General features: G+C 40.3%; 3 protein-coding genes across 8 annotated transcripts in view; all 3 read right to left on the bottom strand.

Moving 5' to 3' along the window:
• The window catches only part of LOC127958393 (myosin heavy chain, fast skeletal muscle-like), a 54,737-nt gene extending 30,247 nt beyond the window's left edge, over positions 1-24,490 (bottom strand). Inside the window, exon 1 of the mRNA XM_052557257.1 lies at positions 24,475-24,490. The gene's annotated coding sequence lies outside the window, so the exon portion shown is untranslated. The remainder of the gene's footprint in view (positions 1-24,474) is intronic.
• LOC127958392 (myosin heavy chain, fast skeletal muscle-like) overlaps positions 1-24,550 on the bottom strand; it is a 38,632-nt gene extending 14,082 nt beyond the window's left edge. The window contains exon 1 of one of the 4 annotated variants that reach the window (XM_052557253.1): positions 24,475-24,550. The gene's annotated coding sequence lies outside the window, so the exon portion shown is untranslated. Of the gene's footprint in view, positions 1-22,624; positions 22,666-24,474 lie in introns of those variants that run through there. The other 3 variants (XM_052557250.1, XM_052557249.1, XM_052557251.1) reach the window with 3 other exon arrangements.
• LOC127958390 (myosin heavy chain, fast skeletal muscle-like) lies at positions 11,876-24,550 on the bottom strand. 3 transcript variants are annotated; one of them, XM_052557245.1, is made up of 41 exons: positions 24,475-24,550; positions 22,630-22,665; positions 22,080-22,298; positions 21,848-21,991; positions 21,607-21,763; positions 21,460-21,487; positions 21,243-21,354; positions 21,004-21,096; positions 20,819-20,882; positions 20,633-20,731; positions 20,440-20,543; positions 20,218-20,356; positions 19,975-20,093; positions 19,724-19,873; positions 19,469-19,639; positions 19,078-19,378; positions 18,885-18,955; positions 18,638-18,725; positions 18,422-18,539; positions 18,213-18,336; positions 17,978-18,114; positions 17,229-17,484; positions 16,894-17,136; positions 16,627-16,803; positions 16,278-16,423; positions 16,106-16,196; positions 15,639-16,028; positions 15,424-15,550; positions 14,910-15,028; positions 14,639-14,835; positions 14,370-14,553; positions 14,072-14,237; positions 13,865-13,989; positions 13,452-13,760; positions 13,133-13,336; positions 12,904-13,029; positions 12,650-12,820; positions 12,450-12,554; positions 12,272-12,367; positions 12,056-12,187; positions 11,876-11,959 (listed from the first exon to the last, which is right to left on the bottom strand). In XM_052557245.1, exons 3-41 carry the CDS (start codon positions 22,284-22,286, stop codon positions 11,939-11,941), a joined length of 5,811 nt encoding a protein of 1,936 aa, XP_052413205.1. In that variant the 5' UTR covers positions 22,287-22,298; positions 22,630-22,665; positions 24,475-24,550; the 3' UTR covers positions 11,876-11,938. The 3 variants fall into 3 exon arrangements, with proteins under 3 accessions (XP_052413205.1, XP_052413206.1, XP_052413207.1); XM_052557246.1 differs by having other exon boundaries at positions 22,625-22,665; positions 24,475-24,512; XM_052557247.1 differs by lacking the exon at positions 22,630-22,665 and having other exon boundaries at positions 24,475-24,509.
• Positions 24,551-25,058: the final 508 nt, after the last annotated feature.

The raw sequence follows: 25,058 nt of genomic DNA, 5'->3' as shown, positions 1-25,058 counted from the left end.
TTGCAGCATCTCGTTCCCTATTCAGGGAACCGTGGTTACATGCATAACCAAGATGTTCCCTTTCATAGGTCACTTCGATGCTGCGGTGACGTTGCCATATGGGAACCTTATACCATCATGCCTGACGTACCTGAGATAGCTGGGATCCGAGAAAAGCATCTGCTCAAGCGGAGAGAACCCGGGAGCCAGGAGCCGTCCTCACATCCAGGCTGTAAAACTTGACAAAAGTGCTCGGTGAGAACCATCCTGCCACACCACATATATCGTCCATCGAAGATCCACGGAGGAAAGCTTGCAATGAAGCCACTGCCCTCGTGGAATGAGCTCAAATTCCTAAGGGCGAGGTGAGTCTGTGCACCTTATCGACTAAGGATGTAGCCTCTACCAGCCAATGGGACATGCATTGCTTTGTAACAGCACAACCTTTATTTTTATGTCCAAAACAGATGAATCAGACTCACGCCATGGGGCTGTGGAATCAACATAGACCCTTAGCACTCTCACAGGACAAAGGCTTAGATCTCCTATTGCCGCCTCTATAGGGGAGAAAGCCTCCAAGGCCACCTGCTAGAAGCAAAAATATTTCAAAGAGACCTTAGGGACATAATCAGGCCTTGGTCGCAGCATAACTTTCACAATCCTGGTGCAAAATCCATGCACGTGGTGAAACAGAAAGAGTTTGTAAATCCCACTCTATTGAGGGAGGATAAAGCTAAAAGAAGGACTGTCTTTAGAGCCAGAATTTTTTCAGACACAGTTTTCAAGGGCTCAAACAGATGTCCTGATAATCCTCGCAATACAATAGATAGATCCCATGATGGAACTCATGCAGGCCGGAAAGGCCTCAGCCATAAAGCGAGGGACCAGAGGATGACGGCCCACTGAAACGTCGTCTGTATATGCGTGATTAGCTGATATGGCTGCCACGTACACTTTAAGAGTGGCTGGTATTACTCATTTTGTAAAATGTCTTGAAAAAACTCCAGTACTGAAGCGACAGGGCAGTAAACTTGATCCATATTACGAATTCTACACCAGGTAGTAAACAGTTTCCATTTGAAAACATATAAACATCTCATAGAAACTGCCCTACAATTAAGTATAGTCTCGGTAGTCTCTACTGAGAGGCCGAGACATATTAACTCACCCTGCTCAGAGAGCATGCCCACAGCTTCCATAGATCTGGCTTTGTGTGCCAAATCATTCCCCGTGCTTGCGACAGCAAGTCCTGTCTTAGGGGAATCTCCCATGGAGAGCCCACTAACAGATTGATCAGTTCCGCAAACCATGACTGAGTGGGCCACCACGGAGCCACCAACAACAGTTGTTCCAATCTGTCCAACCGTATTCTGGAAAGGCACCGCTGGAATTAGCAGAATCGTAGGAAAAGCATACAAACTGTTCCTGGGCCATTTGTGTGCCAGAGCATCCAATCCCAGGGGCTATTGGGGTGGGGGTGGGGGTGGGTGGGTAGGAAGAACCATAGTGGGCAATGAGTAGTCATGCTCGACGCGAATAAGTCCTCTTCCACTTTTCAGTGGAACCCTTCGTTCTCCCTCCTCCAGACTGTGTCTCAAGAGCAAAACCGCTCCGAAGTTCAAGTGTCCGGGAACATGAACCACTCGGATCAACAGAAATCTTTTCTGAGACCATAGAAGGATGTTCTTCACCAGCCTACACAGGGGTCAAGAGTGTTATCCTCCTTGGTAATTCAAATACAATACAACCGCTATGTTGTCCGACCTGATTAACACATGACGGCCAATCAGCAGTCTGGAAAAATACTGGAGGGCCAGAAAGACCCCCAGCAACTCAAATCTGTTTATATGCCAGCTGCATTGTGCCTCCGACCAAGTTCCGTGGGCTGGCCGTCGTTGACAAACAGCCCTCTAACCTGTCAATGACGTGTCTGTCGTGAAAGTGTATCGGCAGAAACAGGCCCCTAGTCAAACTCCATTCTGAAGAAATTTGGCTGACATCCAATTCTTTATCATCATAACACACCTCCATGTCACTGAAATCGTTCGATGTGGAAAACAATGTGGTGAAATGCTTTGGCTTTTCAGACCCAAAAGTCTGAGGCACAAATTCACTGTCACTGAGCGGCCTGCTTTGAAATGGAGAAGGCATGACATGAAAGACTGAATGTGCGGGGAAACTATCTTGCCACGCAAGAGTCCAGATCTATCCCCAAAAAGGTTATCCACTGAGAGGGGATCAAAACACTCTTTTGGAAATTTGTGATGTTTGGAAATGTCGTTAGCTCAGGCTGCATAGATGATTCAGCACAAGATCTCGAACACCCTGGACCCGCAACAGGGCCACAACTGCGTCTATGCATTTTGTGAAAGTCCGTGGAGCCAGGGCTAAGCCGGAGGGAAGAACATGGAATTTATATGCTTTGCCCTCTAAAGCGAAATTCCTGTGTCTCTTGTTGATCTGAATATGAAAGTATGCATCCTTCAGATCGATCGTGACAAACCAATTGTTTGGTTGAATCTGAGACAGAATAGATTTTACCGTCAACATCTTGAATTTGCTCATCCTGAGTGCAAGATTCAAATGGCATAAATCCAATATTGGTTGTAAATCGCCATCTTATTGTAAAACAATAACGGCTGTAAAAACCTGACTCCATCTGAGAGGGGTGTACTTCTTCTATAGCCCCTTATATCTCTTGTGGCAGCATTGTGATTTCTTCTGAATTCACAATCATGGGAAGAACCCCGCGAAAAGGAGGTGGGCCTTTTTGAAACTGAATGATGTATCCGTGACAAATTATGCGTAACAACCATTGCGGAATGCCGGGCAAGCACACACACGTTGCCCGAAAAAGCGTTAATGGCCTTAAAACCTGCAGCTGTAATGTTTCCACATGTGTTAGAATTTCCAAGCATAGAAAGCTTGCAGCATCCATAAGCATGCGAAATGCATGGGTCAAAGTCACTGCGCTTCGTTGTATATAATCCTGAAGCGTGTTCATGGCATGATTTATTCCAACAGGATGAACATCTGGCCCCGCCGCTAGTGAGAATGTGGCAACTGTGTGGGCCGTCATAAACGGGCCCTCTTTGCCAGCCCCTTGGGCCATTCATCGAACTCTGAAGGCCGAATTGCACAGAGTGTCTGAGGGGATGCTCGAAGAGGTAGCTGATTGCTACTTCACTGCCCTAAATTTCTCCACCACCGAAGTGACCGCCTCTTCAAACAGCCCAGCCTTGGAAATCGAGGCATCCATAAGATGGAAGGAGGGGCGAGATGTCACCGGTGGACTCTGTACTTCTTTTTTTATTTTTAGCAGAGACACTAGGGCCTCAATGTGTGGTGGTATTTACTGTGTGCATGAACATTTGCACTCTGAATTGTAGTGGTTATTCACTGTGTGTGTGTGCATCAAATTTGTAGTTGGTTTTGTTGTTGCTATTATTTAATCTGCCCTACTTGACTCTTTTGACACCTACTCATGGACAAACCTGGCAACCTGCTTCCTTTTTTATTACTATGCCCATATTTGAATTGTGATTCCTCCCCTGTTAATGTGACTTAATCTGTTTATTAGAACTCGTCACCATGCACCACCTTTCTGCCCATATTTGGGCAATACTTCCTGTCGTTGAGTTACCTTAATATTGCCTCTGCCTTGCTGCAGATGATTTGAAATTATCAACTAATTGTTTAACAGCTGGCCATGCCTTGGTTGAAGGAGATAAAAACTGGTTCTGAGAGAGAAGTGGGGTGCATGGTGGTGGTGGTAGTTGATCTGCTGTCATTGTGTTCAAAGGACTCTCCTGGTCTACAAATGAAACCCAAGTTCCTAAGCCTCCCTGTTTGAACACTGGTGTACTGCAGCTGGATTTATTCCAATACTCTCTAATGTTGCCTGAGGGGCCGTAATATTTAATTACCACACAGTGTGAATGAGTGTCCCTTTGTATCTATGGTGTCGGTGTTCATTGTGGTTGTTTGCTTCTAGCCTCAGCAATATCCATCCTGTGGTTCCAGTGTCTGGTGATGTCCTGAAGATTGTGGCTATCCTCAAACTTCCCTCAACACTCGCTAATGTTGCCTGAAGGGCCGTAACTATATTTTATCGCATTGCAGTGTGTGTGACCTCTGCTATCTGTGACGTTGGTGGTCATTTTTGGTGCTCTTTTCTAGCTGCTGGCCTATCCATTTGGGTTTCTGGGCCCAGTGCTGCTGTGAAGACTGCCTTTGTTATGCCGGATTCTCCTTTCAACGCCCTGTGTTTGCTGCCTAGAGTATCATAACATTTTCAAACTACCTAGAAGCCTCCAGTCACTGAACCTTGACCTTTTGAAAAGGGTTTTAGAGACTTTATCTTAGGGGACTTTCCTTCACATTAACATTTACTATTTAGTGCTTGCTGGCCCATTAATAGTATTTTGTGTTTCAACTTTTCACTGTCTGTTGGGTTTCTGTGGCTGGGACTGGAGTCAATAATTTAACGTTGGTCACTAGGTGACACAAAACTTCCAGGCTGTGGCCGAATTTGGCCATGTCAGCAATGGTGGCGAAATACGCAGCTGCAGAGTTTCATGCTCCCCGAGTAAGGCTGTTTCCAGGACCTTAAAACCTCTTGGTGGAGGTCCGGGAAGATGGCCAACAGCCTATGGGGCTGTGCAGGGGTATGACTAGTTAGAAAACAATCGTCCAGCTTAAGCTCCACTTCCCAATCTAGCCCTAGCTTATCCACCGCATGAGTAACCACATCCAGTAGCTACTGTATGAAGGAGAAGTGTGTTTCTCCTGTCCACTCGGAGGGAGAGAACCACATGTGTCTGCCAGAATGTCCTCTGACTCTGAAGCTGTAGTGGACAAACATTGTTGTCATGCAGCCCACAACCAAAGGAAGCGTTGTAGGCCTCCGGGGTGGGCTGTAGATCCTCATCTTCAAAAACAATGGGTTCCACAGCGATTCTGCTGATTTCTTGCACTCGAGTTGGGAAGAGTGAACGAAGGGGGAAAAACTCCAGCGCAGCACTGTCCTCGTAATCAATGTCGCACATGTTGCCCCAAGCTTGCGCCTTGGCACAATAAACATGCATCCAACCCGGCGGGGGTTGGACGTGGGGGTGACCTTAGAAAAGACTTCTACCCTCGAGCGCAACACTTTTAGCCATAGGCCATCACATTGAGGACAAAATGAAAGGCCACTAAGCTCTGCCTGCACATGATGCAAGCCCAAGCACACTACGCACCTTTCATGGGTATCCCCTCCACCTCAGTATGAATTCACCCATACTCAGAATTTGTGCTCTACATTTAACCCATCCGAAGTGCACACACACACTGTGAACACACACCCGGAGCAGTGGGCAGCCATTTATGCTGCGGAGCCCGGGGAGCAGTTGGGAGTTTGATGCCTTGCTCTAGGGCACCTAAATCATGGTATTGAAGGTGGAGAGAGAAGTGTACGTGTACTTCCCCCCACCCACAATTCCTGCCGGCCCGAGACTCTAACTCACAACACTTCGATTGCGAGTCCGACTCTCTAACCATTAGGCCACGACTTCCAAAAGGCTCGGTTACACGGCTCTTTGCACTTCCGATGACTCAACGCGTCCGCGAAGAGGTGTTGAACACTGCTCGTTGTAGATGTTACTGAGAACACGTGATGCTTTCCTAGGGCTCAGAAAATTTGCTTTCCTGGAGGAAATTAAATCTGAGAAAAATAGCACAGGTATACTATGCGTATGCATGCATAGGGTGCTGGCAAGAGCTATTTGGACAATAAAATTGGTGGGATGGTACAGGGCTTCAGACAAACGTCACATCAAGGGGTGACCTATGAAAGGGAACTGTTTGCACTACATACCAGTGTGTTCATAATTAAGATAATACATGAAAATAATATGATAAGACACACCAACTTTAAATATCAAACAGCAAAGTGAACTGTTTTGTTCAGCTAAAAATAAGAATATATAGAGCATCACAGTCCCGCCCACAGCCGGTGCCGGAATAAAAAATTCAATACAATTTCTGCATTGACAGTTGGGGTATAAGCCATAAAAACATAACCATACATGGTAGACTTAAAACCAGCTACGGCTGTACTAAGCGATAGTATATGATCATATAAACGCCAAAGGTTCATGGGGCACTAACCTTGTTTTGAGATAAATGCCTTTTATTCGCGATGTGTTGGATAAGTACTTCATTACCCACAATCCTGAACAATCCCACAATCCCACAGTGATGCATCTGATTGGTGGAACTCGTGTAACCGTCTGGTTAACTTAAACCCCACAAAGAGTGGTGGGTGATACTGCAAAATTTGGTATCGATCCAATACCAAATACATATAGGGTCAGTATTGCCGATACCGATACCAATACAATACTTTTTACAAAAAAAAGCTTTTGTGTAGGGGAGTGCAGCAGGTCTATGTCATTATTTCTGAGGTGAATGAATGATCAATTATTTAGGCAATATTTTTATTAATGTATTGAAGTCCACAATTAGACACTGTAGAATGAATTCTTTACAGCCTTAAAATAAAATAAAATAAAGAATAAAAAAATCTCTCCCTTTTTTCTGTTTTTTAAAAGCAAATGAAATAAAGTGCACACAATTATTACTGAAGAACAAACAAAGAACAAATATACCTGTGCAATTACATTCCCTGAGCCCCCCTTCTGAATGTGCTATCAGCTTCGCTCACTCTGTTCGCTGCTCCTCGGCGCGTTGTGAGTCACGTGACGACACAATAAAAGAAACACAGCAGAGCAGCAGGAGGGGGAGGAGCAGCAAAGTGGGCCAGGAAGAATGTGAAAGCAGCGTTTGTTCAGGATTGTAGAGGTAGAAGACACGAGCAAAGTATAATGAACGTAGATGAGAGATATTTAAATTAAAATATCGATTCAATTACAATTGTTTCGATCCGATACCAATACCAGGGTTGGCATCAATACTATTGATATTTTGATCAATCCGCCCACCCCTACCCGCAAAGGTCCGTGAAGACTGAAGACCATTAATAAAAAAATAAAACAAAATAAAAACCTGTGTTGCGTTTTTGCACGGTGGACTTATCAGTGCAATCATGATATCCTTGGCTGCCATGATGTTTTTTCTCAAGGAGGAAAACAAAAGTGTTCAAAGGGGTGAAAACCACTTCAGATAGGGTCATGTAACATTAGTTGAGTGTCAGCTTGTGGGTTTTGTAAGGGCCAGCATGAGGGACAAGACCTACAAAGTTTTGGTGAGTTTTGCAGGGAGGTTGGAAATGTTAGTTAGCATTAACATCCACTTTAGCTAGGCTACTGTAAGCCTTCATATGGTATGAGTCATATCAAGCATATTATGATGCCACTGTCAAAACAATATTTAGCCTAGGCATACCTTTTTGCGAATTTACTGAACATTTGTGTAATGGCAATGACGTGTTGACGACTAAGCGATGATTGCAGCCAGGTACAGAGCAATGCACCATTGCGGACATTATCCTTAACCGCTTTTACACACAAGAACAATATATAAAATACACGATGATAAATATAAAAATCAATACACAATATCTATATAAAACACTATTTATTTACACAATTAATACTGAAAGAACTGCTATTACTGCACATTCACTATATAAAATAAAATTCACTGGAGGAAAATGTTTGCGCGGCCATCTTCAGATTTGGACGTCGCTCAAAAGGCAGTGAGGCACGGTGGATAATGGGATGAGTAGTTCCTTCGCTCTAAATGAAAATATGTACACATTCTTGTACCTTTGACTTTTTTGGGATTTTTCTCTTAATTTTTTCACTCGAAATGATATGTTTTATGCTTATGAGTTCAGCTGTAGCTGGTTATCCTCAGATATGCTCTAAATGTCTTTGGATACGGATTTTTCTGAAAGTCAATGGGAGAAATGAATGGGAAATCTACTTCCGGCACCTAAGCTCTCTCGGGCTGTGGGCAGGACTGTGATGCTCTATGGAAGCCAGGACCATAGAATTTACAAATGGCCGCGCCCATTTTTACGACAAGAAAAAAAGGTGCATACCGATAGGCAGAGTACGCTAATTTGCGTAGGGCACCAATTCCCACGGGGCACCATCCCAGTAGCTAAAAAAATATATATATGTTATATTATTAACATATGTACATAAATAAAAATATAACCATTACTATATATACATAATTATATTTTAAAAATGTGTTTTATAGTGAACGAAGTAGACAGGCGAAGCCCACGTGACTCCCGCATGCGCGCCTGGCCTGCTTCAGCTCCCTTCCAATGTTTGCAGCTGACTGAATGCAAATAACTGATGGACAACTATGCCAGGGAAAAGACACAAGTAGTAGGGAGCCGAGATAAAAAATTTTTTTTAAAAAGCCTAAGCCTAAGTTGAAGTTTGTGCATCACTTTTAGTTAACGTTACGTTTATAATTCTGGGAAACTTTTTTGGATGTTGAAGTTAATAATGTGTTTTAATGTCGGGATAGTCTGCACATGATCTGATATTCTATTCGGACCCAGAATACAGCGAGATGGACATCACTCAGAGCTAAACTCTCATGCAGTGTGCATTTCATTCATACTCGAAGCCGGAGGCGCTCTCGCGCAAGTCATATCAGGAAACTCCTAATATGAGCAAAAGCGTCCAGCTATCGCTGTATGAAAACAGTTTTTACACACACACACACACACACACACACAAATCCTAGGATCTTTTGGAAACACGAAGACATTAAACATACGATTGCAACAATATATGGTTTTTCAAGTCATCTCCAGCAGGTGATAAATAAAGTATGAACAATGCAGTGTTAATTGACACAGCATTTATTACAGAATAGAGACTATTCTGCCTTATGTGATAAAAAAATAGTTTGCAGTATATTAACAAATCGTTATTATTTGTTATTGTCCAGCAGTTATAGATTTCTAAGCCAATTAAAAGCTAAAAATTTGAGAAAAAATAAAGTTGCCTATAGTATCCACTACCAGTCAACAGTTTTTGAACGGAAGCTTAATATTTTTTAAAGAAGTCTGTTCTGTTCACCAAGTCTGCATTTATTTGATCCAAAGTATAGCAAGATATTTTTACTAACCTACTTAAATTAACTGTTTTCTATTTGGATATATTTCAAAATGTAATTTATTTATTTCAAAAGCTGAATTTTTATCATCATTACTCTGGTCACACAGTCCTTCAGAAATAATTCTGATATTCTGATTTGATCAGGTTTCTTTGATGAATAGAAAGTTCAGAAGAACAGCATTTATTTTGAAATATAAATCTTTTGAAAAATTATGTCTTTATCATCACTTTTGATCAATTTAAAGTGAAGCGACATGACATACAGTCAAGTATGGTGACCTATACTCAGAATTCGTGCTCTGCATTTAACCCATCCAAAGTGCACAAACACAGCAGTGAACACACAGACCGTGAACACACACCCGTAGCAGTGGGCAGCCATTTATGCTGTGGTGCCCAGGGAGCAGTTGGGGGTTCTGTGTCTTGCTCAAGAGCACCTCAGTCGTGGTGTGCCGGCCTGAGACTCGAACCCACAAAAGAGTCCTTGCTAAATAGAAGTGTTCATTTCTATAATCTATTTTCCAAAAAAACAAAAATTATATTGACTCTAAGCTTTTGAATGATATGGTGTATAATGTTGCAAAAGCTTTTTATTTCACATGGAAGTGAAACAACTGAAAATATGTCATATTCTAGGTTTCTTCAAAGTAACCACCTTTTGCTTTGATTACTGCTTTGCACACTCTTGGCATTCTGTTGATGAGCTTCAACTGAAATGGTCTTCCAACAGTCTTGAAGGAGTTCCCAGAGATGCTTAGCACTTGTTGGCCCTCTTGCCTTCACTCTGCGGTCCAGCTCACCCCTAAACCATCTCGATTGGGTTCAGGTCTGGTGACTCTGGAGGCCAGGTCATCTGGCGCAGCACCCCATCACTCTCCTTCTTGGTCACATAGCCCTTACGCAGCCTGGAGGTGTGTTTGGGGTCATTGTCCTGTTGAAAAATAAATGGTCCAACTAAACCCAAACCGAATGGAATAGCATGCTGCTGCAAGATGCTGTGGTTGTCATGCTGGTTCAGTATGCCTTCAATTTTGAATAAATCCCCAACAGTGTCACCAGCAAAGCACCATCACACCTCCTTCTCCATGCTTCACGGTGGGAACCAGGCATGTAGAGGTCATCCGTTCACCTTTTCTGTGTCGCTCAAAGACACGGTGGTTGGAACCAAAGATTGGAAGAGCAGATTTCCACTGGTCTAATGTCCATTTCTTGTGTTCTTTAGCCCAAACAAGTCTCTTCTGCTTGTTGCCTTTCGTTAGCAGTGGTTTCCTAGCAGATATTCTACCATGAAGGCCGGAGTCACACAGTCTCCTCTTAACAGTTGTTCTAGAGAACTGTCTGCTGCTAGAACTCCGTGTGCCATTGACCTGGTCTCTAATCTCTATATATATATATTAACAGCGGGAGCCAGCAGCCTGTCATGGAGAAAAAAAAATCTCAGAATGCTCCACGTGAAACTTTGGCTTTCCGCCCTTTTTCTATTGTGTCTAATGATTTTGGTTAATATGCACGAGGGAGAGAGAGAAAGCAAGACAGCGCTCTTGTAGTTTGAAGACTGTGAGTGCGCGAGCGCGCGTGAAACTTTGGTGTTTCTCCCTTTTTCTATCGTGTTTAATGATTTTGATTAATATGCATAAGGGAGAGAGAGCGCAAGAAGCGCTTGTGTTGTTTGAAGTCTGTGAGTGCGAGCTCAGCTGGGGCTCTCTCTCGTATGCGCCCTGTCAGGCCCAGCAGTCATTCTATTCTACATCACTCACCGATCAAATAAGGCTTTGACAGACGCCAAAAAAAAAAAAAGATCAAAACAGAAAAACCCCTGGATTGGTTATATAACGTTGGACAGAATGTTGATCCGGCCATCACGTATATTCAGCGCACATAAGGTAAACGTTTTTCAAACGTTTTTTTAGAGTAATAAAAACAGGTCGACGAATCGATGCGCATATTTTGCGTCGACGTATTTTTTGCGTCGACGTCATCGATGACCTCGATGCGTTGTCCCAGCCCTATTTTGGTCTGTACTGCATATATATATATATATATATATATATATATATATAATTTCTGTCCACTCACTTCACTATTTGTGAGCACTCATTCAATAATTTTAAAAAGTTTATATTAGTTTTTATTTTTGCTTTTGTGCTACATATAAATAACCATTTTTATGTTTTAGACACTTTATATTTAGATAATTTTGCGTAAGTCCTACAAATAATTTTATTCTCCCACATCGACACACATAAGTCTCTTCCCGCCCATCAATAGCTGTCCCACACTGCATCCTGCATGTTGCGTTGGGTCCCGTGGTACTCCCTCAGAAGTGCAGGTCTATATTGTGGTGCAATTAAACTAACATCTTTCTGCAAAAATGAAAACAAAAAGTTGAACTACAAAGTACATAACTAACTGGGACTGGACCAATGACTATGGTTTTAATATATATATATAAAAAAAATTGTTTTTGTAATTGAATGCTTTAATTATTATTTTAAGCAAATCTTGTTGACATACACCATCAGGGTCTTTACAAACTTTATTTACGTGATTATATAATGTATTTGTTTATATCATTAAATTCATGAAATTCAATGGAATTATGTTTAAAATACAGTACATTAATTTGCTAGAAGTTGTAGTTTTGATTTTGACATTTATTTGATAAATTTCAAAATTAAAGTTCATACTATTGAGCCCATTTCATAAACTACTTGATGAACTTGATGGTTTATCATGAAGCTTACTTCAAATCGTAAACTACCGTGAGTGAATAAATAAATAAATAAAAAATAACAAGAAAAGAAAGCTTCTGAATTTGAAGGTTTATTCATTTTTACTGTTTCAGAAATGTACATGGTATGTTAAGTTTTTCACTCAGCTGCCTCTTTGCCCTTAGGAAAAAAAAAAGAGTGAGCAAATACATGATTAGTATAAAAGAGAATATATGAGGTAGTTAAGTTTGAAACAATATCAGGAAAAAAAATTACCTTTCCAGCATCACGGCTCTTGGCTCTGAGCTTGTTGACCTGAGACTCAGCAATGTCTGCACGCTCCTCAGCCTCCTCCAGCTCATGCTGCGCCTTCCTCAACTTGGAAAGGTGAGTATTGGCTTGTTCCTCCTGCAAATCCACACACAATTATATCAGCAGCAGAAGGTCTCAAATGTTAAGAAGGTGTTTCTAGTTCTTAAAAGAGGTACTCACAGCTTCTTCAGACTGCCTCTTGTAAGCCTTGACCTTCAGCTGAAGCTTGTCAACCAGATCCTGCAGTCTGTTGAGGTTCTTCTTATCCTCCTCAGTCTGCAGATAATACATGTATATCAGACTAAAGGATAATCAGATTAATGTGACATTAAGTTTTTTTTTTTTTTTTTATAAATACCTGGTAGGTGAGCTCCTTGACTCTTCTCTCATATTTGCGGACACCTTTAACAGCATCAGCTCCACGTCTCTGCTCTGCTTCAACTTCAGCCTCAAGCTCACGGACCTTAATGTTTAGACATGCTTAGACACTGGATAATGTCCACATCAAGACTATAAATATCAGGATAAAGGAGAACATCAGAATGAAGGCAGTCTTACTCTGGACTCCAGTTTCTGGAGTTGTTTCTTTCCTCCCTTCATGGCCAGATTCTCAGCCTCATCCAGACGGTGCTGCAGGTCCTTCACTGTCACCTCCAGATTCTTCTTCATCCTCTCAAGGTGAGCACTGGTGTCCTGCTCCTTCTTGAGTTCCTCTGCCATCATTGCAGCCTTTTGCAATAATATAGACAAATATTAGTTTGACATTTTTAAGAAAGTGTTTTGTGAATCATTAGGCAGCTACTGTTTCTCACATCAGTGATGGCCTTCTTGGCCTTCTCCTCTGCGTTTCTGGCTTCCTGTACAGTGTCATCAACTTCACTCTGGATCTGAACAAGGTCAGTCTCAAGCTTCTTCTTGGTGTTCAGGAGACTTGTGTTCTATAACATGTAAAGCAACAGTATGAACATTTTAAATGAGGCTCTCAATTTCCTTATTTTCATTGTAGAATTAATTTCTTTGTAAAATACATTATGCTGTTACCTGAGAGTGCAACAGCCCAACACGCTCACTGGCGTCCACCAGCTCTTGTTCAGCCACTTTGCGGCCTCTCTCTGTCTGCTCCAGAGCAGCTCTCAGCTCCTCAATCTCAGCTTGCATCAGAGTGTTTCTGCGCTCCACCATTGCCACCTGCTCCTTCATGTCTTCCTGTCCTCTCAGAGCATCGTCAAGGTGCAGTTGGGCATCCTGAACATAACAATTACATTAAGCTTTTGATATACTTTCTGTTTGCCTTTACTTTACATAGCTTAGATTATACAATCATGTTACTGAACCCATAAACCAAAGAGAAGTCATATACCTTGAGTTGTCCCTGAACGTTCCTGAGCTGTTTCTGGGCCTCAGAAGCCTGGCGATTGGCATGGCTCAGCTGAATCTCCATCTCATTAAGGTCTCCCTCCATCTTCTTCTTGATTCTCAGGGCATCATTCCTGCTCCTGACCTCAGAGTCCAGAGTGCTCTGCATGGATTCAATGACTCTCTGGCTGTTCCTCTTGATCTGCTCCATCTCCTCATCCTTCTCTGCAAGCTTCCTGTCAATCTCCCCCTTGACCTGGTTAAGCTCAAGCTGGACACGAAGAATCTTGGACTCCTCATGCTCCAGGGTGCCCTATTAAAAAAACACAATATTTAAATTTTAGAACAAAAATATGCATTAATAACACAGTATTATGGTTCCCTGCCAGAATTTCATATTCAACTCCAGATACTCACTTCAGCCTCCTCCAGGGCGGTCTGAATCTCTGCCTTTTCAGTCTCCACTGCTTTCTTAGATTTTTCCAGCTCATGGATGCTCTTACCAGTCTCACCCAGCTGCTCTGTCAGATCTGAAATCTCCTCTGTAGAAAGGAAAAATATAATCTTTATCATTATTAGCATTGATTTATCATATATATTTACTTTTTAATGTTTCAGTCTTACGCTGCAGATTCTTGTTCTCTCTCTTGAGGGTCTCCAGCTGATCTAAAGACTCCTCATAGGAGTTTTTCATCTTGAACAGCTCAGTGCTGAGTGAACGAGCCTCTTTCTGGGCACCTTCCAGCTCTGCCTGACCTTCTTCATATTTCTGCTTCCATTCTGCCAGGACCTTCAATGGAGGTATTTATTCATATTAAGATCAGATGTGTTTAACTTAAATAATGAAATAATTTTCACTGAAATAATGGCCACACAACTTTTTTTTAAATAGTATCTTAACAGTATGACATTTTTTTTTTACCTTGTCAAAGTTCCTCTGCTTCTTGTCAAGATTGGCAGCCAAAGAATTGGCTCTCTCCACATCAATCATGAGGTCCTCCACTTCACCCTGGAGTCTCTGTTTGGTCTTCTCCAGAGAGGCACATTTGGAGTTCACAGCCTCAATTTGTTCTTCTGCCTCTTGCAGACGCTGAGCCAACTTCTTCCTACAATGCATTTATAAACACCAGTTTTAACATGAAAGACTTTTCCATATGAAAACATAGTAATCAGCTCTTGTGATGTTCATACTTGGACTCTTCAAGCTCCTCAGTGCGCTGGATGGCGTCAGTTTCATATTTGGTTCTCCACTGTGCAACTTCACTGTTGGCCTTTGACATTCCCCTCTGCAGCTCAGCCTTTGCCTCCTGCTCTTCCTCAAACTGCTCACGGAGCAGGTCGCAGTCATGACGGGCTGATTGCACAGCATGGGCCAGTGCATTCTTAGCCTAGGAGACAAAGTCACATAATATTAGCTTTGATGCATAGTAAGTGGAAATACTGTTTGTGTCAATGCTATTACCTTAATCTCCTCTTCAATCTGCCTCTTAAGCTCCTCAATTTGCTGAGTGAAAGCTTGTTTGCCTCTGGTGAGCTGAGAAACCAGAGCCTCTTTCTCCTCCAGTTGACGGCCAAACTCACCTTTAGAAATGTACATTTACAAAAATATTGGTAAGATATAAGAATTGCGCAGAAAATTGTATATATTTAAGTTTAATGAATGGATGAAGCAATGTTTTTCTGTTGCGTAGTGGCAGTTCTCAACAGTGAATAAACTAATTGCTAATTACTTGCACTCATTTTGGTGCACTGCTGTCAGTCTGGTTTCTGTTTAACTGTATTACACTAAACCACGACATGCTTAAAACCCTCTGCTTAAAACCTTAAAAGAGGAGTTGCATAAGCCAACATTATCACTTTAAAGTGTATATAAATAATACATGTTGCCACTATAATCTTTTATAATTAAATAAATATATTTATATGTATATTATATGTATATTTATTTAATTTTGAAAATTTGTTTCCATTGTTACCATTTTCAGTTTGAAGTCTTGCTCTTTGAGCACTGAGGTCATTTATCTGGCGAAGGTTTTCATCATTCTTGGACTTTATTTCACTAAGTTGGTCCTCAAGGGTGCGGGAAATCTTCTCAAGATTGGCCTGTAAACCACAAGATCATTAGTTTCTTAAGAATCTTAACCATATTTGTTACATTTCCTTAAAAAGATTTAAGAATCAATTGTCAAACCTTTGCTTTGGCAACAGCCTCCATGTTGCTGGAGAGATCATCGATCTCCATTTTGAATTCACTCTTCTCTTTCTCAAGCTTCTGCTTGACACGCTGGAGGTTGTCGATTTGCTCTCCCAGCTCGGCCACACTGTCTGCCTGCTTCTTACGGAGGGCAGCAGCCGTAGCTTCATGCTGGAGGGTGGACTCTTCAAGATCACGACGCAGCTTCTGGAATTCAGCTTCACGCTTCTTATTCATCTCGATCTGAGCAGCAGTGGCTCCTCCAGCCTCCTCAAGCCTCTCACTGATCTCCTCAAGTTCCCTGGAGAGATCAGCTCTCTGCTTCTCAACCTTGGCACGAGCAGCACGCTCAGCCTCAATCTCTTCCTCCAGTTCCTCAATGCGAGCCTACAGTGGTATTAATAAAACCTTATTAGCCTTTATTTTACCATTGCTCTTAACAGCAAAAAGAAAAAAAAAAATACCTGAAGCTCCTTGATCTTCTTCTGGAGTTGAGCACCCAGAGATTGTTCATCTTCAATCTTGCTGAGCAGCTGGCTTGTTTCAAAGTCTTTTCTGTGTGTAAAAGGGGAACAATGAATGATTTTAAATAAATGATAACCGTTATTTTTGTAAGAGTTTACAAAAACGTCCTACTTCTTCAGCTTCTCATCAGATTGTTGCTTGTCATTCTCGAGGTCCATGATGGACTCTTGGGCTAATTTCAGGTCTCCTTCAAGCTTTCTCTTTGCTCTCTCAAGGTCCATGCGGAGCTTCTTCTCTTGTTCAAGGGAACCTTCCAGCTAAGCAGTTTGATGTAGGTATTGTGTTAATTAAGTGGCTTAATTATTAGCACCATTATTATTTGATTCATTTTAACATGTAACAAGTTATACACCTTGAATATAATACATTTAATGTCTTTACTATTTAGTCATTACTTCTACTCATGGTACGAAAATACAAAATTATATATTCAAAGTATAACCTAATTATTACGACTCACATCATCAACTTGCTGCTCAAGCTTTGTCTTGGATTTGGTCAGGGTGTTGACTTTGTCCTCTTCTGCCTGGAGATCATCCAGGGTCTGCTGATGTGCCTCTTGGAGGGCTTTCTTCTCCTTCGTAAGTTTGCCAATGCTCTCGTCCTGAGCTGCCATTTCCTCAGTCAAGTTTTTGACCTGTTTTTTTTTTTTCAAATGAGCTAATTTAATATACCATATCATAATATAAAATTATTAATCTAATCTTAAACCAACAAAATCTCCAACCTTGTTCTCAGTGGCATGTTTCTCCTTTTCCACTTTTGCCAAGGTGAGCTCCAGGTCATCAATGTCTTTCTTCAGCTCAGAGCACTCATCCTCCAGCTTCCTCTTCTTGGCTGTCAGTTCAGCATTGATTTCTTCCTCATCTTCCAGTCTCTCAGTTGTCTCTTTGAGTTTAGCTTCAAGCTGGATTTTGCTCTTGATCAGACCTTCACATCTCTCCTCAGCATCTGACAGATTCTCAGATTCCTGTTAGGAAAATAGATTGTTATTTCTTTGGAAACCACTTTGTTCAATTTTAATGTCGATATATTTCAGTTAATTAAATTAGATAAACTCACAGATGCTACTTGCAGCTGCAGATCATTTTTCTCCTGCAGCAGTGCCACCATCTTCTCTTCAAGCTCCTTCTTTTTGGCCTCTGCCTTGGCAAGATCTTCTTTGCATTTTACAAAGTCCTCTTTCATGGTTGCCAGCTCCTTCTCAGTCTCAGCACTCTTCAGCAGAGGCTTAATCTTGTAGTAAACCTTCATCCATGGCCAGTGTTTGACGTTCATGAAAGAGCGGACGTTGTATTGGATGGTGTAAATTGCCTCCCTGATTAAATCATTTAGATATTTAGTAACTGATGAATGCACTTATTTTTATACTTGTCAACACAATACTTCCTACATATCTTACATGTATAAAAAAACAAAATGAAAAAAAAAAGTATAAAAAAAGGTACTTTTCTATCAAGATATTATATGTTTAGTTTTCAGATATTTTCTTTAACCGTAAATCACAACACAATGCAATGTTTAATTCAAAATATAGGTAACTGTACAATTGATACTTTTTTCTGAATTCTGTATTGACACAAAAAATATAAATATCATATGTAATGTAAATATAAATAAATCTTAAATATTTTCCAAAATTCTTTTTTCCCATAGAGAGGAACAAATCTTATTGATCATTCATTGACATTCTGAAGTAATGTGGGGAAGGAATCATTGGTATAAATAGTTCCACTGATAAAAGGTTTATACTAACTGAAATAGATAAATATAAGAATCAGAGGTTTTGTTCCTTTCATGACATTCCTCACCTCCTCTCCATCATCTTCACAAACTCTCTCCTCATCAGATAACCACGGCAGACAGCCTGAGTCATTGTGACCAGAGCAGCCAGTTTCTCATCACGCATCTCCTCAAGAGTACCCAGAAGACCAGCTTTGAAGAACACCTTATTATATAATAAATTACAGTGATTTAAACATAATAACCTTATACAATAAAGCATGATGATTAAATTTTTTAAATGCTGTAAAGTAGAATATGAACCTTTGTGTGTCCAAATCTGTATTGGTCGTGATCAACGTCTATGGATCCCAGGAGTTTCTCAGAAGCTTTCTTGTTGTCAATAAACTGTCCCTCTGGGATTACACTGGCATTCAGCACCTTGTATCTGTTGAAGGTCAATCAAAATGCTTAATTTCCTCTAATTAAGAGCTTTGTACAGTAAATGTTGTTTTCCATGCGGCCCCTGCTACCTCTGCTTGAAGTCACCATAGAGGATTCTGCTGGGGAAGCCCTTTCTGCAGATTCTGATGCCCTCCAGCACACCGTTACACCTCAGCTGGTGGATAACCAGGTGGTTCTCCATGAGACCTATAAAGGACAGTTTAGATCTTGAGCTTGGTAAATTAGTAAAAGACATAAAATACTGTATTAATGACAGAATGTCTGAGGTCCTTTTATTATTTTACCTGGGATCTTGGACTCATTGGGAATCAGACAGCGCACAAAGTGAGGGTGAGTGCTCCTCAAGTTGGTCATGAGCTTGCCCAAGTTCTCCTGTGTAATCATGAAAAGTTACAGCTTACTTATTAGGCACATTGACTGACTTGTTGATATATAATTTTTCTGACTTTTCTGACTTATTCAAGCAAGCTGATGTACAGTCATTGCTTTCACTGCATCATTATTCAAATTTGGTTTCAAACAAAGACGTACTCTAAACTGTGAAGACACAGTCTGCATGGAACCACCCTTCTTCTTGCCTCCCTTCTTTCCACCACCAGTCTCTATGCAGATGAAGAGACAAAGGAAGACACATAATGTAATAACCAGAAGAAAGTGCAAAATTAAATCAGTGTTTGGTTAATTAAATTAGCACAGTTTAATTAACACTTAAATGTTTTATTACCCTCAACAACAGGTGGGTAGAGAGTAGCCAGCAGTTTGACAGAAGACTTCTGGTAAAGCTGCACAACAGACTCGTTCAGTGGATCCTTGTTCTTGTCCAACCAGCCAGAAATGTTGTAGTCCACAGTTCCAGCGTAGTGGACCAGGGAGAAGTGGGCCTCAGCCTTGCCTTTGGCAGGCTTTGGTTTCTGGAAAGCATTGCACTTGCCAAGATGCTGATCATACAGCTTGTTCTTGAAGGAAGTGTCTGTAGCCTTGGGGAACATGCACTCCTCTTCAAGGATGGAGAAGATACCCATGGGCTGTTTATAAAAGAATGTTGCTTATTATTAAAAATGTATACTTTTGAAAATGGAAAATGGAAATTAATAAGTTCATAAACCAGTAAAAACCTTCTCAATGAGCTCAATGCAAGCAGCCAAGTCCATGCCAAAGTCAATGAATTCCCAAACAATGCCCTCCTTCTTGTACTCCTCTTGTTCCAGCACAAACATGTGGTGGTTGAAAAACTGTTGCAGTTTCTCGTTGGTGAAGTTGATGCACAGCTGCTCCATGCTGTTGAACTGGAGAAAGAAACAGCATCATTTACTAGCGGCTGAATGTGACTCTATTTTCCATAAAGACAGATAAACATAAAAGATTCTTACATCAAAAATCTCAAAGCCAGCGATATCCAGCACACCAATGAAGAAATTTCTTTGTTGTTTTGTGTCCAACATCTGGTTGATACGAACGACCATCCACAAGAACATCCTCTCATAGATAGATTTGCACAAGGCGCTAACAGAGTTGTAAACCTGTAAGAATAGAGTGAATTTTTATTAAAAACTTTTTGATTTGCTATATTCAATCATGAATCTGATGGAGATATGTTATTTTCATAATTTACTACACACACCTGTGGTACTGTTTGGCCTTTGGTCACAAACTCGTTACCGACTTTTACTCTGGGATAGCACAAAGCCTTCAGCATATCAGCAGAGTTCAAACCCAGAAGGTAGGAGATTTTGTCAGCCTCTGCAATATTAATAATAAAAAATAACCTTTATTATTTACATTATCTGTTTATGAAAATAGAAACATGGATCTCTCAAATCAAACACTGCATGTAATCAGACACATTAGTTCTATTTAGTCTCACCCTCTGTGCCATCAGGCTCAGCCTGCTCCTCACGCTGCTTCTGCTTGAACTTCATGTTACCATGATGAAGCACAGCTCCAGTGAACTTGTAGATGCCCATCTTCTCCTCAGCACTGAAGCCCAGAATGTCAATAGCAGTCTGGAAATGTCAGAAAAAAAGAACAAGCTCTATGATTAGCCATGTTTACATTGAGTTTATTATTTAAAACAGCATTGACTCACATCAGTAGCAACCAGCTCCTCTTTATCATCAATGCTTGCCACTGTGATCTGACCCTGACTGCACATGGGGAAGTCATAAGGGTTGGTGGTGATGAGCGTCATTTCTGTAAAATACACAGAGCATTTATTACATAGAATTGTACAATATTTTTTGTGCAAAATAGTAAATATTAAATCAAATATGTATATCTACCGATCAGCTCAGGCTTATGGTTGGTCATCATCTGGTAGAAGATGTGGTAGCCTCTCTCATCTGGAAGCTGGAATGTCACTCTAGACTTCTCCAGCAGATCTGTTGAGAGAATGTACTTGTGTCACAATCATCTGAAGCATGACAGACAAATGTGGAGGATGGATAAATAAGATCATGTCCACCTACATGTCTCAATATCAGCACTAGCCAGTTTTCCTGATGTGCCGAAATGAATTCTGATGAATTTACCCTGTTTAAAATAAAATGATCATTTGAGTTGCTGTACTGTATTAATAAAACAACAACAAAAAATACTCAACAAAGCTAAGCTAAATATTTCTAAATTTGAATATAAAAATAGCTCGACTTACAAAACGAGAGGAGTTGTCATTTCTCACAGTCTTGGCATTACCATAAGCCTCAAGCAGAGGGTTAGCAGCAATGATCTGATCCTCAAGAGAGCCCTGTTTGATGTTTGAAGGGGTTTCAGTTATTTTCTTTTTCATTTCTGAACTGTTTGTAGACATTTCACAAACTCACATACCATATATTGAGTGAGATTATTGTAAAACTATCTTATATCTTATGAATAATGTTTTGTATCTCTTACCTGCATTTTGCCAGGAGTCTGCTCTTTCTTCTTGTCACCATGAACTGCAACTGTGGCAAAGTACTGGATGACACGTTTGGTGTTCACAGTCTTTCCAGCACCAGATTCTCCACTGGTTTATGAGAAGAGAAATTATGATAAGAAATGTAGAAGTTCCACCAGAGCAAAATATAACCATTCTCAACATCTCAAGCAGTAGAGTAGGCTAGATACATACGTAATCAGGACAGACTGGTTCTCTCTGTCTGCAAATGAAAAGGTAATAATGTTTCAGTGATTTTTTTAAGAAAAATATATTTGAATGTGAATTTGACATACCAAAATCAACTTAGAAATAATTCAGATCACATAAATCAGATCTTACCAGTCAGCATGGCCTGATAGGCGTTGTCAGAGACAGAGAAGATGTGGGGTGGGGCCTCCATACGCTTCTTGCCTCTGTAGGCAGCCACCACTTCTGCATCATACACTGGGAGCCACTTGTAGGGGTTCACAGTAGCGCAAAAAAGCCCAGAGTAAGTCTGAAATGAGCAGAGAAGTGTTCAGATTGCAACAACACTGACAAAATGAATTTAAATGCTTTTTTACTTTGCTCCAGAACTTACGTAGATCATCCATGCGGCATAACGCTCTTTGAGGTTATACAGCACAGAGGGTTCATTGAGATGGGTCATCATGGCCATGTCCTCAATCTTGTCAAACTTTGGAGGATTCATTGGGTGGACATCATCCTCCTTTGCAACTCTCTCCTATAAATTTGATCCATTAAATTAGAACAATCATAAAAAAGTTTAAGATTATGTAAGTAAAAGTTTTTGTGGAATGATGAAATTTCACCTCTTTAGTGTCATTCACAATGACAGTGACTTTGCCACCATCTCTGCTCTTGATCGTTCCCTTGACGTACAGCTCTTTATCATCAACCACATAGCAAGCAGCTTTGGCATCAAATGGTTTGTTCTGAGCCTCGATTCTCTCCTTCTCAGGCTTACGGAGGTAAATGGCAGCCTTGCCATAAACGGCCATCTCCGCGTCCGTACTCATGGTGGCAGCTCACTTCAAGAATATAAAGATTGTCACAGAAATTCAGTATTAGATCAGTAATTTTTTACTTCATGTAAAATTAGTTTGTGTAGAGTCTTAACTCCAACCCTAATAAAAGACTCCTGAAAGGTAACAGGTTCTCCAGTTTGATCAGGGTTTAAATTAAACTCTGCAAACCAGAGTTCACTGTTAAGGCCAGATTTAAGGAAACCCTGCAGTAAAGCCTGGAGGTTGATTATATATTCTAAAACAAGTGTATTATGCCAGAGCACTAATGCACTTTTCAGTCAGTTTATTTTTCCCCATAAAATGTCTTTAGTTTAATATATCATCTTAACCTTACCACAATTCCACACACTTCTGATGAAAGTCTGCAATACTGTAATATACAAAGTACAATGTTATATGTACAAGTCATGCCTTTTAATAAAAAAATCTACAAATATCAACTAGTAGCGTGTTACAAATTGTTTATAATTATAAATATATATACAGTATTATTCAAAATAATAGCAGTACAATGTGACTAACCAGAATAATCAAGGTTTTTAGTATATTTTTTATTGCTACGTGGCAAACAAGTTACCAGTAGGTTCAGTAGATTGTCAGAAAACAAACAAGACCCAGCATTCATGATATGCACGCTCTTAAGGCTGTGCAATTGGGCAATTAGTTGAAAGGGGTGTGTTAAAAAAAATAGCAGTGTCTACCTTTGACTGTACAAACTCAAAACTATTTTGTACAAACATTTTTTTTTTCTGGGATTTAGCAATCCTGTGAATCACTAAACTAATATTTAGTTGTATGACCACAGTTTTTTAAAACTGCTTGACATCTGTGTTGCATGGAGTCAACCAACTTGTGGCACCTCTCAGCTGTTATTCCACTCCATGATTCTTTAACAACATTCCACAATTCATTCACATTTCTTGGTTTTGCTTCAGAAACAGCATTTTTGATATCACCCCACAAGTTCTCAATTGGATTAAGGTCTGGAGATTGGGCTGGCCACTCCATAACATTAATTTTGTTGGTTTGGAACCAAGACTTTGCCCGTTTACTAGTGTGTTTTGGGTCATTGTCTTGTTGAAACAACCATTTCAAGGGCATGTCCTCTTCAGCATAGGGCAACATGACCTCTTCAAGTATTTTAACATATGCAAACTGATCCATGATCCCTGGTATGCGATAAATAGGCCCAACACCATAGTAGGAGAAACATGCCCATATCATGATGCTTGCACCTCCATGCTTCACTGTCTTCACTGTGTACTGTGGCTTGAATTCAGAGTTTGGGGGTCGTCTCACAAACTGCCTGTGGCCCTTGGACCCAAAAAGAACAATTTTACTCTCATCAGTCCACAAAATGTTCCTCCATTTCTCTTTAGGCCAGTTGATGTGTTCTTTGGCAAATTGTAACCTCTTCTGCACATGCCTTTTTTTTAACAGAGGGACTTTGCGGGGGATTCTTGAAAATAGATTAGCTTCACACAGACGTCTTCTAACTGTCACAGTACTTACAGGTAACTCCAGACTGTCTTTGATCATCCTGGAGGTGATCATTGGCTGAGCCTTTGCCATTCTGGTTATTCTTCTATCCATTTTGATGGTTGTCTTCCGTTTTCTTCCACGTCTCTCTGGTTTTGCTCTCCATTTTAAGGCATTGGAGATCATTTTAGCTGAACAGCCTATCATTTTTTGCACCTCTTTATAGGTTTTCCCCTCTCTAATCAACTTTTTAATCAAAGTACGCTGTTCTTCTGAACAATGTCTTGAACGACCCATTTTCCTCAGCTTTCAAATGCATGTTCAACAAGTGTTGGCTTCATCCTTAAATAGGGGCCACCTGATTCACACCTGTTTCTTCACAAAATTGATGACCTCAGTGATTGAATGCCACACTGCTATTTTTTTGAACACACCCCTTTCAACTAATTCAACTAATTGCCCAATTGCACAGCCTTAAGAGCGTGCATATCATGAATGCTGGGTCTCATTTGTTTTCTGAGAATCTACTGAACCTACTGGTAACTTGTTTGCCACGTAGCAATAAAAAAAATATACGAAAAACCTTGATTATTCTGGTTAGTCACATTGTACTGCTATTATTTTGAACAATACTGTATGATAACATAATTTTTTTTAAATCTTTGTACATCGTGAAAATGAAATGAAAGTTTTTTCTCACCACAAGCAAGCTGCGGCTGGACTTCTGAACGCAACAGTCTCCAGTCCTGCTCCGGCTCTTTATACTGTACATGCTCTGCAAGCAATGCAGGAGTTAAATTTGGCTAATGCCAAATATGGCTGAAAATTGATAAGAAATTGATCAGATGGACCATTTGGTAATATCCAAACTAGGTTATAACAAAAATAGAAACAACTTTAGAATAACTTAAAATAATTTAACCACAGAACTTAACGCTTAATAATACAATATAACATAATCAGTTAAACTTTTAAAATTAAAACAGCAAAAAGACTACACTTATTTGTCTACCTGAAAAAGTGGCAACACTTAACTTGTAGTTTGTAATTCTTTTTTATGTATCTTAATGTGTATTGCTTGACAACACTCATCCACATAAAATAAGATTCCTTATAGTAAAAAGACATTTAAAATTCTAGACATATAAACCAAACAATGAGTTATAGCAGACAATTAAATAGATTTTTATAAGTTGCAAATATTAGGTATTTGAATCGTTGGTTACATTTTTTTAATTATCTGCTATTCTTTTTTAATTATTATTATTATTATTATTAAACTCT

Source organism: Carassius gibelio, chromosome B5, assembly GCF_023724105.1.
Source record: "Carassius gibelio isolate Cgi1373 ecotype wild population from Czech Republic chromosome B5, carGib1.2-hapl.c, whole genome shotgun sequence".
NCBI lineage: Eukaryota > Metazoa > Chordata > Actinopteri > Cypriniformes > Cyprinidae > Carassius > Carassius gibelio.
This window is presented reverse-complemented; position numbering and strand designations above follow the sequence as displayed.

What these genes read in the sequence shown, in the direction of transcription:
- LOC127958390 (XM_052557245.1), bottom strand. Translation starts at nt 22,286, where the DNA reads ATGAGTACGGACGCGGAGATGGCCGTTTATGGCAAGGCTGCCATTTAC. An exon ending in TATGGTGACTTCAAGCAGAG is followed by an intron (nt 18,337 to 18,421) that starts GTAGCAGGGGCC and finishes GACCTTCAACAG; the next exon opens with ATACAAGGTGCTGAATGCCA. An exon ending in CCAAGAAGGCCATCACTGAT is followed by an intron (nt 12,821 to 12,903) that starts GTGAGAAACAGT and finishes TTATTGCAAAAG; the next exon opens with GCTGCAATGATGGCAGAGGA.